Below are 18,471 nucleotides of genomic sequence, written 5' to 3'. Positions count from 1 at the left end.
AATATACAGTGTTTTATATATTCTGGAATCTGGAGAATCCTGAAGTACATGAAAGTAGCCATCAGCTACAGTTGAAAGCTGCAGCTCCAGCAAATGTAAAAGGTCACCACAGGAGAAGGTACATGTGAACAGGAACACTAAAGAGAAGAATTAGAGACACAGAGAACTTGTACACAGGCTGAATAGACAGTTAAAGTGACAGATAAACACATCACAATCAGTATTAATCTTGGAAAATGAGAACGAACTCTTCCTGGTAGAAGGGTGGAAGAGTAGAAGTATGAAGTGGTTCTGATACCATCCAGTAGATGGGGCATAGACTTACTGTGAATTAACAGGAACTGCATTCTAAAACAAACAGTAATTTCAGCAGAGCTGTAGAATTAAATGAAATCCTTCTGCTAAAAAAGTCTGCTCAACCACAGTTCAAGGAATGTTCCTGAAGTACCTACTATTTTGCGCTTGATCATGTGTAGAGGAATTTTTGCATGCAGAGGGGTTACAGACAACTCCTTGTGGACCGTTGATAAATACAATCTTCTTTTAATATTTCCTAAATCAGTTATCCTGCAAAACAAAAGCAGGAGAGAACAGAATGGATCTTTGTCAATTCAATAATCTAGTATCTTTGGCAATCACAAAAAAACCCTGTTATTCATATGCAGAACCTTTATGTCAGTGATAGCAATAGAGAATTTAAGAATTACTTCTTTTACAAGATGAGTAATGAGATTTCCTTCTCAAATTCAACCTTGGTGGCTATATTCCTGCATATATCAAATCACTTTACATGCTAATTTTATTTCAACAGTCTACACTCTTTCCTAGATTTCCATAGCCCTTCAGACTATGAAAGAATTCAATTTGTTTGAAGTGCGAACCCAGTAGCCTTTAATAATCACACTTGTTTCTGCCCCTTAAGCTTGTGTTATCTTGGGACACACTGTCACCTGCTAACTAGAAAAACATTATTTGCTTTCTTTTCCTAAAAATGCCTCTGTCATTTTATATAGACTCTTTGTTGGCTTAAAAATAAGACATTGTCTGATCGTTTCACTTTCTGAGCACATACCTTCAAATGGGAAACATAATACAGAAGTTTATTGCTCACTATTCAGGTCATCTCACAGTGACACCAAGGACACTGAATTCGAACATTTCTAATAGATTTAGACCACAGCCGTGATCACAAAGATTAGGTTTGCTTTAAACTGATAAAGAGACTGCTTATGCTCTGCTTTCTTCAAGTTTTGTGAGCAGCAAAATGTTGATATTGCCCAGCAATACCACCCTGTGAAACTGGAAAACAGACTTTAAAAGTTGCAATCTCTGTGGGGAAATGATGATTAATTTACCTATTATTTTTGAACAAGCCCATTTTTAACAGATGGGTATTTCTCTATAATTAGCAGTCCCTCTGACAAGAGGACAAATAATTACAATAAACAACTTTCTGTCAGTTTTCATTTCTTATAAAAAGTAATTACTCATAAATAATTATGATTCAAATGCTGAGTTCTACTTTAAAATTGTGAGACTGCCTTGTAGGCTACACATTTTTTAAATTAAAACACTTTTTAATTAGCAAGGACTACCTGTAGCTGAACTAATGAAATGCTGTCACCCAAAATTTGCTGATAAACATCCTGAAACGTTCTTGGGATTCCTTGGGTCAACTTAGAAAGACATTAACTCTGGAGCAAGTTACACATTTCATCTATTTTTGTGAATTCAATATTTCAACCCACGACAGCATTCAGTTCAAAAATCACTGAAAGTATGTGAATATTAAAGGGCTCTACTAGTACGGCTGATAAAAAGAGGTTGTTTCCCCAAGTTGTTATGAGCATCAGGCAAAGCAAAAAAAGTTCACAGGCCTTACAGGTCTTGCTGCTTCTTTGCTCTCCCTTGCTGAACTTTGCCGCCTGATCTTTAATCTATCCGTCCTCATAACATCAGTGGGTAAATCAAAATGGAGTGGAAGAGCCTACTAGCAGTTTCTTTAGAGAGACTAGTAGTTCCTCAAATAAATTGCATGCACCTCAAGGCAGGAATTTCACTTCTGTGCCAGGGTAAAGCATTGCATCCTCAGCACTGCTATTGAGAGTAGAATTCAGTATCAGCTGCACATATATTTATGAGTGGATGAATAATACCATCAACCCCCTGAAAAGTGCTTTCACCATAGGACCTTAAAGCGTCTTACAATGATAGCATTCTGGGCTTGATTTTGCTTTTGAAGAAATTGGGGTAAAATGTGAAATAATTCACTTAATATCATGAGCAAGTTGGCCACATAGCTAAACCTGTGCTCCAGGTCCAGGCTCAGTTCCATCCATCATATTTCATATGATATATGAAATTCTCATATACCCATTGATGAAAAACCCATGGCTGCATTTTTTCAGAAATTCTCTACACTGCTCTAAATCCTGCTGTTCAGAAGTGCTATGAAACTAAGGCACCAAAGAATTTTAAAGAACTGAAGTAGTGGTTGTTTGAAACTGCCCTATGTGCCCTGGTTATGTGTATAGCTGAGGAACCTGGTAGTTGCAGTAAACTGTGTGCTGAAAAACAAATAAAAATACTATTCCTGATGAAACTCAGTGTTATTCTCAATGGAGAATGTTGCTTTAAATAATGCCATGACAAAACAGTAGGACCCTGAACTTAAGCCATGCATATCTCCAAATAACTGGCTATAAAATCTTAATTTCACTTTATAACATTAGTTCAAGAAATATGTTGAAATGACATAGTTTATTTTTGTATGAATATTTTTATCTTTCTCTCTTCTGAAAAATATTCACTGTAATAAAAAGAACATTACTAAATGTAAAGCTCATTTGCATTCTGAACTGCAATACAAAACAGTCATTTAGATAAAAATATACACATTTATATCAGAAATATATGTCTAAAATAAAATGCTTTTTTGTGATGGCATGTATGCTATAAAGAAGAAGCAAACCCTAGATATATAGTTATAATCACACCTAAAGAAGTTTAAAACTTATTTCAGCAGATAAATTTAGAACAATAAAAATATTTATATTCTACAGTAGAAATGAGGTAAACATTTGAAGAAGGGGCAAAATTGGAGAAAGAAGGTGGTCTTAAAATTCTATAAAATAATTTATGTTTTTGTAGAAGAAACAGAATTATTCAGGAATTGGTGAAACTTTGACTCAGTTACATTGCTCCTTGGGAAATAAAATGAAACAAATGTCTGATGAAACACTTATCTGAAATAATTCAGACAATGGGAGTTAGAACTTTAGAACTCTCACTTGTAAAATGATTCAAGAGTACTTGTATTGAAACTCAACCTTTTTTCTCTTATCAAACAGCATCACCTATGTTAAACCTAAAAAGAAGAAACATCTGTACTACATTTCTTGATTTTCAAAGATGTATTTAAAAAAATCTATATTAAGAGTTAATGTATTTTTATTACATCTGTGTTTGAGTATTTATATCTAAGGGTCAGACATGGGATAGAAAAGTAATGAGACTATGTTGAGAAAAATGAGGTAGTCAACAGGAAAATCAACCTCATTTATAATAATATTCCTGTGATCAGCAGGTGCATAACTCTCTCAGCTATGGCCATTAACTGCATTCATTTCACACTTAACATCTACATTTGCAAAACATTTGAAAGTAAAATTACCTTCCAATTCAATTTTCAATTTTATTTTATATAGTCTACTTTGATTGACTATTCTCCTCACAATGGTAACTATAGTGAGATTGCAAGTAAATAGTAGCAACTACCCAAGAGTATAGATAAACTCATCTTCTCAGATTACCTATTCACTTTGCTATGCTGTATGTATAATAATTTATAACCATTTGTTAATGTTCAATTCAAGGCTTAAAATGAACTTAAAAAAATGACATTGGACTGTTGAAGGGATGCTTCATTTATTAGGCTCACTTGTTCTTAAAATGAAAGTGTTTTTCTCCTTATAAATGACTTAACCTGGAAGTTTACCAAACATGAAAGCAGATATTTCATTAATGTTGCTATGCAAAGAGCAACTGTCATGCAATTTATTATTCATGGAAATTTCTATATATCCTGGTTGAAATCCAGGCAGAATCCTCTGGTAAAGTTTAACTATTAGTATGTTAGCATATTAGGTCTTAGTTATCATAGGGCCTTTTTCTCCATAAATGCTACATGATTCACAAATGTTGGATAGTACCATCATCAGAGCCACTTTAAAGACAGAAAAACAGAGGAATAATAATGGTTAAGTGATTCGCCATGGTCACAGATTCTTAAATTTGCTTTTTTTTAGGAATGGTCTGTATTTCATTCATGTTTTATTTTACTCGCTACTTGTAAATTGGTCTTGTAGGAGATATTATCTTATTGAACTGCCTGTCTGATCTTCTGAAATCCAGAGCACTGTATTCTGCCCTCATTAAAACAGACTTAGTTATGTGATAATCAATCAAATCTCTACAAAACAAAAGACTGAGAAGATTTATATGTCACATAGGCCTAGGGAACAAGATGCAAAGAACCATCTTTCTTTTTATATACTGGAATTTTCTCTGTTGATAATCTTTTTCTGGAGACAAGGAAAAAAAAGAAAACAACAACAACAAACAAAAACAACAACAAAAACCCACACAAGTCCCCTTAAACAGTATCCATAAAAAGGCAGTACCACAGGTGGCTGGTTCAGAAAGAGAATCATGAAATCTGACAGCTAGAATATAAAAGCTTTCCAAATGCTAGCAATTATGAAGAAATGGTGATTCCTGAGCTCTCTCTGCAAGATATTGACATACTTGCAATCAATTCTCCAACGGAATGATCTGATATTTTCAATGATCAAGAATAATTTGTTGTAAAAGCTTCATTACACATAGAACTTCACAAACCTCCCCAACCTCCCCCTGCAAAAAAACACTGTGGAAATGGTCACTGATATTTTCATACATGTTCTGGAATCTTCTATAAATATTTTAACATCTTGGTTTTGATACCTGCTCATTCATGTGGCTCTTTCTCTCATTTTCAAGTATTTAGTAAATTCTTTTTAATGGCATGGTGGTATGTTCCTGTGAAGCACAGCCAGCTGTGGCAAATCATTTAGAAAACTGTAATTCTAGAAAATAGGTTTTGATTTGTTCAGTATAGACAAAGTACTCTAATGAGTATTAATATGTGGAAAGTTTAGTGCATATATCTTTTCCAGAATCAAATTATCCTTATAATGCAGTTATTTATGCCTGTAACTAATTCTGTTGTGTCTTTTCTTTAGTTTATTGGCTGTTATTCTTTTCAGTTTATTTTTCGTTCCACGAATTTACCTACTCAAGAGAGACAATCAGTCTTTTCATGTTTACAAAGAAAAGGTTATGTTCATACCTGCTATATGTAATACATCTTTTAAGTACAGACACATTTCTCACATTTAAACCTTTTATTCTAATTACTGAATTATGTGAATTGCTAAGAATTCCGCCTTTAAAAAGACAAAACTAAGTTTTCTTGCTAACACTGGTTCCTACATTTATCTTACTTGACATATGAACATCCAGAACAACAAACCCTACCAACCAAACATACACGATTCAATTTACTGCATGTTATTTAAAGTGATGCACCAGCCAAAATACACATAATAAATATTTTTCTTCACTTTATAAAGTCGTAGAGCACAGCTATTTATTCTGTAATATCACCAGGACATCAGCCATTCAGAACCTCAGAATTTATGTATTAGTCAGAATCAGATATCATGCTAGTCTTGTCTGCTTTAATTGTGCCAGGATTTGATCACTTTTTTATTTTTTTGTTAATTCTCATAAGTTACTATAAAAAGATTATCATCAAAATAACTGATAACACTCCACTTTTTAGCCACCTGTGCCTCCAGGTGTGAGTAATTTCATCAGTGTTTCAGGATGTGTATTCAGCACCACCATCCTCATTTCTTTCTTTCTAGCCTTGGAAAACATGTACATTTACAACAAATTTTGAACCTACAGTTTTTAATATATATATATTTTTTTGTTATAAAAACATGAAAAACTTATTCTGAATTCTCGCCTTCAATAACTGAAGAAACAAGAAATTACTCACTTGGGAATATTCTTGTTCTGCAGCTGCAAAATACCTGACAATACTCTAGAAAAAGGCTCAAAACCTTCAACAATGAAAAAAGTCTTTCTCCGTGCCTCATGTTTTATACTGATTATTTGAATGAACAATGGAACTATTGATATAAGAAGACTTAGAATAGGTTTACAGCTGCAGAAGCAGTCAAAGTCATAAAATGTGAGAAATTAGACATATCTGCAGAATAAAGCTTTATCCTGAATAAAGATTTATCCTGACCAGGGGGAGGAAAAATACCTATCTTTTTCAGAACAAATGCCAATATAACTAGTGACTTATTTTTAAACCAGGCCTGTGAATTTTGTTTTCAATTCTATACTAATTGCATGAATCCTTTTTTATATCTGACAAGTAGGACAAATTTATAACCACTCCAATTTTCAGTGTTTTGGATGTTTAAAAGTATCATGCAACAATGAGGTAGTTAACTCTCTGTAACGTACTTTCAAAATAACTTGAGAAATATTACTCCCACAACTTGTATGAAAGAACTTGGGGGGAAGAAAAAAGGCAGACCAAATTCCAAGGATATATACAAGGCCACACGGCATTTCAGTACATAAGCAGAAACAGAACTCTAACTCTTGTTCGTGCCCCAGATATCTCTATACTTTTCTCTGTTGGGAGGGGAGAAATCTATAGTACAATTTAAAGGTCTGTTTTCTCACATCAACAACTCTACCTGTTTGCTGTAAAACTTATTATATGACTTACTAATTTCCCATGATACCTAACATCTAATAAAAACACATCAGGAATAAAGTATGACAAATGACTGGCATTATAGTATTTTAAGAATGAATGTATGTGTGCTTGACAAGATGCCAAGCAGAAATGCTAGCACCTGCACATGTCCATATATTGGGAACTAAACCAAGAATGCCAACACAAGCCAGATGCTGTTTTCTTTTATGCACAAATATTTTCCAAACATTGAGCTACTTTTGCTTTTTCAGAAAGATAGCAAAATCCGTAATTCTGAGGATTTAACAACCAGCTACTACATTTACAACAGATGGTTATATCCAGTATTACTAACAGCTTTGCTATTATTTGCTTCAAAAAGGCTGCATAAATTACATGCTCTCTACCTTATTTCAGATTTTATTATGCTTCACCAAATTCTTCATCCACAATTTATTTTACACATTTCTTAGGCAGATCAATACATTGATTGTTAATGTGGTGATACTCATCTATTCATGCCCTCTAACAAAGTACCTACATTTCTACTTATTTTTTTTTCCAAAGAAAAGGCAAGACAGATAATTTAAACAGTTGTTTGCACATTCAGTATTTATGACAGGAATCTTGCATGACTGGTTGAAAGGAGCAAGTTAGAAGGTTTAGCTCAGCTGATGCCAGCAGTGATGGATGGCCTTGAGGAAATTCTTGTTTGCTAATCAGATAAGTCACTGAATAAAATGCAGAAGTGAGGATGAAACTCAAACTATATTCATACTATTTCTACTTACGCAGAATGGGAGGGGAAGAAATGTACCATAAAGCATCGTTTGCTGCTGTTATAGAACTTGCCAAAGTGTTTTTTACTTAAAAATAAATTTGCATGTATGATGGCTTGGTATGGTATGAATTTTCACATGAAGCTACTCAAGGATTCAGTAGTAAGACTAAACTATAAGTACGTAGCCAGACTACGTAAAAAACTGTCTTGGACCATTGAACTCCAGGAAGCACCAGCACAATCAATATTCTGTCCACAAACAAGCAACAGATTCCTTTCAAAACATTTGAAATAAAAAGAACTGAATGGCAGTCACTTATTACTAGTATGTATAAGCAACAAGAAGGAAGAAGGACTTGCCTTCATTAGTTGCTGGATTATCAGGAGTCTGCTAAGATAAAATACAGTGTCTATTTTGCAAGTATTTGCACAGAGTTTATTGGTACATCAATAAATTACAGCTGATTTCTAATACAAAACATTACTTTTTTGAAATAAGTTTCTATCATCTTCTACATATACACCTTTTGGTAGCTTTGGTTACTTTGAATGCATAAGCACAATTTTATTACAACGTAATTAAGTAGTGAAACACTTACACTGAATTAAACATTTATTCTTTCATAAAAATTCAGTGGAAATGTATTAAGACAGATTACTTCATCAACATAGGCACTGAAACCACTGCATGTAAGAGGAGAGAGAGTTACGATTTCTACCAGGCTGTCTGATAATACTGATTTAGAATCTGGAATGTTAACAGAAAAAATAAAAGAAGTAAAAAATAAAAGTTACAACTATTTAAATATATTAAATTTATATAGTAAATATAGTCAAATATTGTCAACGTAGTGAATGTTTATATATGCTATATATAGCAAATACAAATGCAATGGGAGGTAACAAGAAAAGCAATGAGAAACTGTAAAGCCTTGATATAAGCTCAAAAGAGAAACTGCAAAGAACAAGGGAAGAGGCAGCAGAAAAGTAGAGTTCTCATGGTTATTAAAAAAAAAAAAAGAAGAAATAAAAACAAGTGATAAAAAAGGGAAAATGAAAGAGGAAGAATTGCAGAGAAGTTCTTGATAAGAGGTATAGATGAACGTCCAGAAGAACCAAACCCAGTACAAAACCATAGGCAATTTGAAGATATGTTCCTGAACCTGGCACTAAGCCTCTGCCATCTGTCTACAGAATGCCTATGAGAAGCAAATCTGTGTACTGGTTTCTGCTTACTGCATGACTTATCTTGTTTATTTAGTCCCTTTTGCTAAACACTTTTAGAAGTAATACAGCAATTAAAACCATAGGAGCAGAAAGTGTAAGCAGAACTACACTCAGGAAATTCATCAAAGAACAGAGAAGTTACAGAAAGACAAACAAAAATAAAATTCAGCACTGAGTTTACCCAGTTTAATTACATATCATTTAACTCATCTATTCTTGCAGGGCTTCTAATGACATAATATTTATTTTGTTAATCTAATTATTAGAATATTTCTTTTTCCCCTAAAGCAATGGACCCTGGAATAGTGATTGATAAATTTCTTATCAATTTTTGGGAGATCCTTGTGAGCCAATATTTTGTTTGACAAATTCAAGTCCCATTTCTTCAGTCTTACCATCTTCATTCACGATTTTAAGAATCTTTTTAATCTTCAGAGGAATGTCAGTAGTTAAAATATCCAAGAAATAATGATCTCATTAGCTTAATTACTTCTTATTGACTTGGTAAGTCATTGTGCTTTAATGGAAAATCTGCCATTACAATTAATGGTTGCAATCAGGCATCCACTTTACATTAAGCATTCAAGGAAATTTTATGCATCTTACAGTAACTCAGTGGAGAAGTCTTGTCCCAATGGCACAAAAATCTGAAGTGTCAGAAACTGCTGGATCAGTCCCACTAGAAACAGAAAAAAAATAATTATGCTGTGTGCGTACAAATACACCTTTCACCATCAAGCATTTCAATGCTGTACTATACAGTTTTGCTCTTGCAATACTATTTTCCAAGGTTCACTAAACACATGAACATGAAAAAAAAAAATCAAACTGCAGTGAAAGTGTTATTTTAGAAGTTTCATCTGTGTCGTTACGAGGAGTTCTCATGAAAATAAAAGAAACCGATTTTTTATGTACACTTATATTGTGTTCCAAGAGTATGTGAACCAAACATCCTGTAACAATTATAAAATAAAGTAATACATTCATATCAAGATTATCTTAAAATTAGATGAAGCTTCCTTTTACATTTGTGACAATGTAAACCTTACTAATAACTTTAAAAAAATCTTGAGTAAAAATGCAATCCAGATTACTGCAACAATGCTGAGTGGCGTATTCTGATTTTTACAACAATCATGCTTAACTGAGGCAATGAACACAAGAAAACTTTAGGGATCCAGGGAATCCTGGAATTTGGCGAAAAACAGATAGTACAAAGCTGTGTGAATTGAACGTTCTATGTTTTTGTTAGCTATTCCACCTGTGAGGATATGGGCCGGTCTTCATTGACTTAGCAAGACTCGACAGCAACATTATTTCTTCTTCTGAAAAATGCCAATTCAAAACTTTTTTCTTTTGTGGGTCAAATAGCATTTTAAGATTTCAAATTATATTTGTGTACATAATGTCTTTTATTCTGGTAAAGCATTCCTAATTTACAGTACAACTGGGAGATTGTATATTTGACAGAAATGAAATACCTAAGGCACACACCTGAAAACAGAATGAGACAGGGAGATAGAATGATAAGAGATGGGAATTTGGCTACAGTATTGCAGCACTAGCTACAGTTGATTTAAAACCAAACTATTTTTAGCAGTGATAATGCACAGCAGTAATTCTCAAGCCTCTTTTTAGGCTGTAATAGTTTATTTTAGGATTGACAATAAACAAATTAAGGTTGGATTTCTCAGAAAGATACATTAGTCTAATATTTAGAATACTGAATATAATACTGAACTTTTTTATAAAAATCAGATTATTTTTCAAGGCCTTAGTGCATAACCAGTCTAAATAACTTCTCATTTATTATTTTTTTCTGTATGTTTGAGGAAAAGTGTATTAATTGGTAATTAAATACCATGCATGAGAAGTATATTAGACAATTCCTACTTTAATCAATTAAAACCACCAACTCAATTTTTCTTCAAAAGCATGTGGTTAAACCTAAAACAGCTTGGTTCATTACTACAAGCCCTATAATATACAACACCCTGCAGTGGAATTTAAGGCATGAATTAAGATGATTGCTGTATGTCCTCTGCAACACAAACTGCTTTGATTTTGGGGCTTTGTTTTGGTGCAAATGATGTGGCTTAATTCATTCCAATAAATGTTATGATTTTGATTTAAACAAGTGGAAGATCTAGCTCTTACACAACATACTTGACTACAATAATGTGTGTTAAGATCTCAGACTCAATAGCAAAAACATACTTGAATAAGAAATGTAAAAATATAGCATTATTCATACCACTTTGGGGGATTTTTTTGAGGGAAAAGTCATCACACCAAAGTGATTTCAGTTAATACAAAATTCATGTATAGTGATAATATCTTTTATTAGACAAATTGATGAAGTAGAAATAAGAAAAGACAAGTGCTCTAACACACGTCCCGAAAGCTTATCTATTTTTTCCAACTGCACCAGTTATTTTGATAGAATCAGACGGTGTTTGACAGACATCAGTCTGTAGCAGGATCAGACACAGAAGCAAACCAGCAGAATTAGGACAATATACAGCAACCAAGGATCTTCCCTTAAGAACTTTAACTCAGCATTTCTATACCTTTTACTTATTTGTGCTGACCTACTAAAAAATTAGTGAAAAAACACTTTGCTAATGCTGAACTAAGCTCAAATTAAGGGAGAATAATACAAGTTTGACATTCCGATATAAGACTGCTTTAATAATCAGAACAGCATCACGGACATTTAGTTCTTTGGCACTTACGAGCTTGTTTAGTTTCCTTTGGTAGCTGCATTCTGTTGATTTGACTGCTTCCTTCAAGTACAAAAACAAAGCCCTTTATTTCTTTATCATATTCCTACAAAAACAAACAAACAAACAAACATAAGCATCCTAATATAATTCTTCATCTTAAAATAAAGTTTCATTCACATTTTTCTAAGTTTTCTACTCTAGGTTTAATAAGTTTGTTAAAAACTTACTTTCCATATAGCTGAAGGATTGCCAAAAATCTTCCATTTTGCTCCTGGGTTCTTGCCTTGGGCACTGAATATTTCAACAAATGGACCACCCTATTATAAAATGGTTTAAGGATGCATCAACCAACCAAATATTCAGTACAGAATCATCACTGGTCAAGAGTACCAGTGATGTACCAAATACAATCCCACCCCACACCAGTCAGTATTACTGATCAGTCAGACAATAGCGTATTAACAGCCTCTAGACTACTACAATATAGCAATGCATATAGTCAATATTTATCTTTATTAGAAGATCAGAACATAAATTTGAAGTAATATCATGAAATATATATATATATTTCATTCTCAATATATATATATATTTCATTCTCTGAAAAGTAAAATTATTGTAAAAAATCTAAAAATATGCTGGAGATACCAATTTATACTTAGATATGCCTTATTTCTATGACTCACCAAATAAAGTGAGATTTAAAACATACTGCTAAATGATCAAAAAAATTGTTGCATGTTTGATGTTTTGTCTAACATCCTAAGGAAATTACATTTACAGAGTCATGCTGGTTCTGTTTACATGTGTGAGTATGTCAAAGAGATTTTCCTGTAACTTTTCTACTAGTTACCAAATTCCAGCCTGATTTGACAGAACAGTTCATGAAACATATAAAGACATCAAAGAATTTAACCATTAGCATTTAGGGAAGCAGGCTTTATCAGCTCTTCTTATGGAATTATCTGCTTCAGTGTTTTTCACAATTGATGTCACAGAAAATGTCTTCTGATGTACTCAGGCTATGGTTTGATCAGCATTTTTTCAGCATTATGGTCAGCCTAATCAATCACTACAACTTTGTCTTTCCCTTCTCACTTCTAGTTGTATGCACTTCCCAATACTCTTTATGCTCAGCTGCCCAAACAATTGTACAGAAGTCAGTATGAGCAAGAGGGGCAAGCAGTCGTGCCAGAAAAATAAATGCTTCAAATTATGCTTTCAGAGAACATCAACTCTGTACCATATATAAATTATTTCTCCCCCATGCCTGACAGATAACCCCAGTGACTACACTTACTAAGTTCTAAGGAGATTAAAAATGGCATTCCATAAACAGCATCCATAAAATACATTTTTAATTCATAATGGATGAAAAAGAATTTAAAAAATACGATGTACTATCGATTTAAAAAGTTATCAGCCATATTTAAGGGCTATAGGACCAAGCTGTCAGAAAGTTGTTACTGCCAATGTGTGTATGTTTGTAACAAATCTTTCCAAACAACTGGAATTTTCTCCAAAATATAAACAGGTACATTTTGTTAACGCTGCAGCCCGTGAGTATGCCCTGTCTTGATGTTAAAATAACTGAACAGGACATGGAAAACTACTACTGGACACAACATGAGAAAATGCTGAATATAACAAGCACTGGTATGAGAAGCTGACAGAAGTTACTGACAGTGCCGTGATGGATGGCTGGATCTCGTGGGCGGTTGAGGAGGAGTTATACAAGAAACTGTCAAACTCCATGAGCGATGGAGTTGGAGGGCAGTATGAGGCATCTTTTGGGGACTGCACTCCTACAAGGCAAACAGCACCTAAGTGCCCATATCATTAATACCATATAAAGCTGCGATAGCCTAGGTAACAGCACCAGAAATATGTTTCACGTACAGATGTAGAACATCTGGGACTATTGTGAAAAACTAATTGGGGTGGGTTGCTTTCTTGGGAGGGGACTGGTGTAGAGAAAGGGAAGTAGAGTAATGAAAAGGAAGACCAAGAAACAGAAAATGTGATACTAAAGTTTGTGAACAATGTGACTCTGCTGGCCGGTGGTACCTGACAGGTAACCTGTGCTGGACCAGGAAGAGAAAACAACTGTCCCGTTCTGACTATACCTTAAGAGCTGGGCCTGCTTCCATGACTGGGTGGGAGCAGATGGGGCACCTTCTCTATCCCACAGGGGACCAGGCAGAAAAATAGTCACTGATATCACCATGTCGATATCCATTCCAAACCTCACAGCATCTATAGCCACCCACTATTTCGTAACATTTTAATAAATATAAAAATACTGAATAATACACTTTCTAGAACATTTCTGTATCTGGACTTTTTGTTCCCCTGAATAAGCCATTTTAATTGAGTTCTCTCAAAGGTGAAATGGAAGAGGCTAAAAATTGAAAGTATTTCTGTTTTACCTGATACTGATTTTTGAACATTTTCCAGCTTTCACAGCAAAAAGAAAAATATTTCAGGTTTTCAGTCAGTAAAGACACTTATACACTACCCTGCAAATAAAAAAACAACAAAATTTATATAGAATTTGACATGAAAAAATTCCTATATTGAAACTCAAACAATATTTTAAAAGATACAAATACTATTCTTAAATAGCCTTCATAATATGTGTATCAACTGCATCAGATGGCTACCACAAGAGAATCAAGTTCCAAAAACTTAATATTGATGCTATTTTGGAAAATGGTTTTTTATGCATCAAGTGCTCAATGATGCCTTTCCTCGCATTCCAAGTTAAAATTGTAATTTTATCACCACTCCTTATTTTTAACAATGAAGGATTCCTCATGGTTTAAAAATGAGTGAAAATCATCTTTAACACAAATTTTTTTTTATTATTCTTTTTTATCAAGTGCTCACTGGAAAACATCAGAATTCCTTTAAAGAGAGGCTTAACATTTAATATAAAAGAAGAGAATCATATGGAACAGCTGCAATAGAAACCACTCCATCTAGAGATATTCGGCAGAGACTTCTTAGACAAATTATCTTCTTTCATATTCAGCAGTCTCCTTTGAGAATGATTACCCTAAGACTCAAACCAAACACTTAAGTTATTTTGAGGGCTGCTAAAGTCAATGTGAGTTAAGGGATTTCTGCAGTTGAAGAATCAGTACAGTAGAAAGTGAAGGGATTGATACGGAAGCCTCCCACTTCTCTTTTTGATCATGCAGAATATTTGCAATTTCATCTGAAGTCAGCAGAATGTGAAGGGCCGCTGAACGTAAAAAGCAGTTGTCAGTCTTAAATAGCAGGTAGAACCAGTCACAAGAGACAACATGCACCTTCACTGTGGAAACTGAAAGTGCTCATCAACTCAGAGAAAACATATCAAAAGACTGTGCTTCTAATTCATTTGTTATATCTTGCTTATGTACATTGCTTCAGCTCAGTAAAGAGTACTTGCAAGATTAAATTAGTTTTAATTTCTGGAATTTTTTGGAGCCTGAAATCGTTTTTTTAAACAGATCAGAAGAATATGCTGACCAGGTGAATATAAGTATAGCTTCACATGAAGAAAAGTTTAGATGTAATACTGGTCTCTCACAACCAGAGAGCAACAGAAAGTTTAAAATATTATAAGATGATAAACAACTGCAAATGAGCTAGGAATTCAGTGACAAATTGCATGACTTCATAAACAATTTACACAGTTGAAAGATTAGAACATCATTCTATTTTAAAAAATATATCACCATTCATTTAGGAAAATGTGATGAAACCAGTTGATGTTAAACAGCATTCTATTTTAACAAGGAACAATTATTGTAAACCTCCAAGTTGACTGCAAATTAAATACAAATGGAAAAATATAAACACACAGAAATTAGAAACATATAGCATACTGTTGTCAGAAACATTAGTTCATTTTCATCCTTTTGATTAGGAAGAAAATGAAATTTAGAAACCATATCATTTGTAACAAGCTTATCAGGCTAAAGCCACTTAGCAAGGTGGACAGCTACAGTATCTGCAAACACCACTGTAGTTAGAATTACACAGAAGACATAGAAAGTAATACTTCATTTTCTTCACTGTTTTCTCATAAAGTGTACCTGGCTTTCATAGACCCAGTCCACTAACAAGTATATCATGCAGGGCTTTGAAAGAAGACGCAAATAGCTCTGTGTGAGTGCAAAGCGAATGGAAGCCATGTTGATATATTAACTTGGGTTCAATATTGTGCTAATACACTTTGCTTTTCAGCAGTGCTTATTAGCTTTGGCTCGTCATCACATTAATTTATCTCCGCATTGTATTGTATAGCTCTCACTCGGTTGGTGCTGAGCATGGAAAAAACATATGTGTGCTAGTAAAAAAACACGGAGACACATATTTCACAGAAAAAAACCCTTCTGGTAATAATTAATCCTTAAATTGAAGTGGAGGAAGCATGGTGTAAACTGAAAAGTTCTAATTCAAATGATATGTTTAAGAAAAAGTTGAAAGCATGATCAAATAATTAAAGACTTTCAATGGATCACAGAAAGGGTAGAAATATATGCAAACTGGTAACATCTAGCAAGTGCATGGTAGTAAAAAGAAAAAAAAAACCCTCTGAGGTTAAGAACTCTTATTGAAGGACTAGACATCTCATACGATCACTAGAAATCTTTAATTTTCAAATCATCAAATACACAGCTTAAAATGTGGCTTAGTATTTGTCACCAATGCAGTTGTTTTTGAAACTGACAAACATACAGGCTATGTCAATTACTAATTTGCAGAATGTACTTTATATAGATTCAGAAAACCGAAGAGACTCCTAACTGTCAAATTCATAACAAGACGGGTCTTTCTAACTTTAGCTAAAAGTGAACTAGATTTAAAGTTTGTTACCATTTGTGTTGGGACAATTCATACTACGAAGCTGATTACTGTAAATGGATCACGGTAACACATGAAAAAGACTGAAAAATTGATAATTGCAATATTTTTCCATTTTCATCTCTCCAATTCCTATCCTCTCTGTAAAATCTAAAAATCTAAAAAGGGATTAAAATCCAGAGGAATTACCTTAAAAAAAAGAGGGGCTATTTTAGAAAAAAATCAACAGCATCTTGAAATGTAAGCCCTCCACTTTTTGCGTATTTTTCAGATAAATCTTTTTAATGACATCTTAATAGAATGCTGTAAAGTAGCAGTTCTCTCATTTTTCTTTCACAGATCAAGTTTTTTTTTTTTTTTTTTTTTTTTTTTTTTTCCCCGCTGTACCATGTACTTTAGTACATCTGCCCAACTAGAAATACAGGCTTAAAGCGTCAGTCAATGACAAACCATGAAGAATAGAAAAATATAGTTTATAAAGTTAAGTGACAATGAAAGATATTTATGTTTGGAAGAACACATTCCTTTCAGAATTTACCTTGAGATGTCTTGAATTGTACACTGACTGATCATTAGTTTTATAATGCTTCCCACACCAAAAATAAAGTAGCAGCAGTCCAAAGGGCCCTTTAACCCTCTTTCTCACAAACCACTCAGGACCCTGCAAAATTACCCCCATCCTATGACATCTTCTTATGTATATTTTGTTCTTCCAACTAGAATGTTTCATGCTGTGATATAGCACATTTCAGTAGTATTTTGTGTACATCTAGCCCCGTGATTGTAAGAACTGTGCCCTTGTAAGTTACAAGCAAGAAAGTATTTCACAAACAGTAAACATAAACATACCTTCAGGCTTCTTTAAATGACCTAACACTAAGTACTAATGTACCCCATGGGAGAAAGGGAGAGACAGACTCATGCACTCCTTAACTCCTCTGCAGTCATGGCTAGTCCCTTGACTTAAAAGGGACTATTTCCACAAGTATATGAGTATATTTTTCTGATCAATGTCCAAGTGTTGAGAAAGCTGTGTTTATTTATTTTTCTATTCCAGAGACAAAAGTATGAAGCAAAGTAAAGTGAATGCGCACCTAGTACTAATTCGCATTGAAAAATGACACAAACACACTATTTTTGGCAGGGAACCTAGGCTTAGACCCAAGACTTTTAATACATATAACTCACCATCACGGGCCCAAAGCCAGTGCTGATTTATGGTAGGCTGGGACACACCAGGGAAAGCAGTTCATCACTGATGAAGGGTTTTAGCATCTTCTAGACAAATGAATTCCACATATTGAATATTTAAAGCTGGGTTTGTAACACTGCTATATATTTTCTCAAAACACAAGTTAATATAATAAATGGGCAAAAAGATCGTTCATAAACTATACTAAGACTGCCAGCGTTCCTATGCCCAAAGTGGCGGAGGCAGCCTTTACACGCAACTTACAGAATTAAGAAGTTAAAAAAAAAATAGAATCAAACTTTTAATTTTTGGAAAGATGTGCCGTTTTGACACGGGGTGATTCAAGCCCCGGCATCCCCGCAGATCAGTTTCCCTGCGCCACAAAGGCCGCGTCCCTCCAGCGCACAGCCGGGCTCCCCCGTCCCTCCGCCGCCGGGGCCGGCCTGGACACCGGCCGGTACGGCCCTCCCGCTCCGGCACGGCCCCACCGCTGGCCGCGGAGGACCGGGGTCGCTCTGCCCGGGGACCTCAGCCCCCGCCGGGTCTCACCTAGCCGAGGGTGGTTGGGGACGAGGCCGCACCTACAGCGGGGGCGGGCCCAGGGCTCGGCGACAGGCGGGGGTAAGCGGGGAGGGAGCCGTTGGAAATGGCGCCGCGGGGGAAGTGGACACGGTCGCTGGGTGATGGCGGCCGGGCGTTGGGTGCCCTCGGCCGCGAGCTCCCGTGAAGGGACTGGGGGTCTCCCGGCGATGGCCAGGCTGCCCGCAGGCCTCACACCGAGGGGATAAAAACTGGGCATGCCTGAGGGCTGCTGGCCCTTGGAGAAGGCTGTGCTGGTCCCCATGCAGGGTGCCAGAGTCCT

The 18,471-nt window shown here is 34.9% G+C and overlaps 1 protein-coding gene across 5 annotated transcripts in view; it reads right to left on the bottom strand.

Moving 5' to 3' along the window:
• Window positions 1–18,236, bottom strand: part of CFAP20DC (CFAP20 domain containing) — a 67,450-nt gene extending 49,214 nt beyond the window's left edge. For 2 of the 5 annotated variants that reach the window (XM_084530548.1, XM_084530552.1), the window contains exons 1-6: window positions 17,606–18,112; window positions 13,990–14,079; window positions 11,788–11,877; window positions 11,570–11,663; window positions 9,441–9,513; window positions 453–567 (exon numbers count right to left, since the gene is read on the bottom strand). In XM_084530548.1, the coding sequence (XP_084386674.1) occupies window positions 453–567; window positions 9,441–9,513; window positions 11,570–11,663; window positions 11,788–11,877; window positions 13,990–14,010 (393 nt within the window). In that variant the 5' untranslated portion in view covers window positions 14,011–14,079; window positions 17,606–18,112. Of the gene's footprint in view, window positions 1–452; window positions 568–9,440; window positions 9,514–11,569; window positions 11,664–11,787; window positions 11,878–13,989; window positions 14,080–17,605; window positions 18,113–18,136 lie in introns of those variants that run through there. The other 3 variants (XM_084530549.1, XM_084530550.1, XM_084530551.1) reach the window with 3 other exon arrangements.
• Between the last annotated feature and the right edge of the window lie 235 nt (window positions 18,237–18,471).

This window comes from Aythya ferina, assembly GCF_964211825.1.
Source record: "Aythya ferina genome assembly, chromosome: 10".
Lineage (NCBI taxonomy): Eukaryota > Metazoa > Chordata > Aves > Anseriformes > Anatidae > Aythya > Aythya ferina.
The sequence above is the reverse complement of the archived record's forward strand: the minus strand, read 5'-3'. Positions and strand labels throughout refer to the sequence as shown.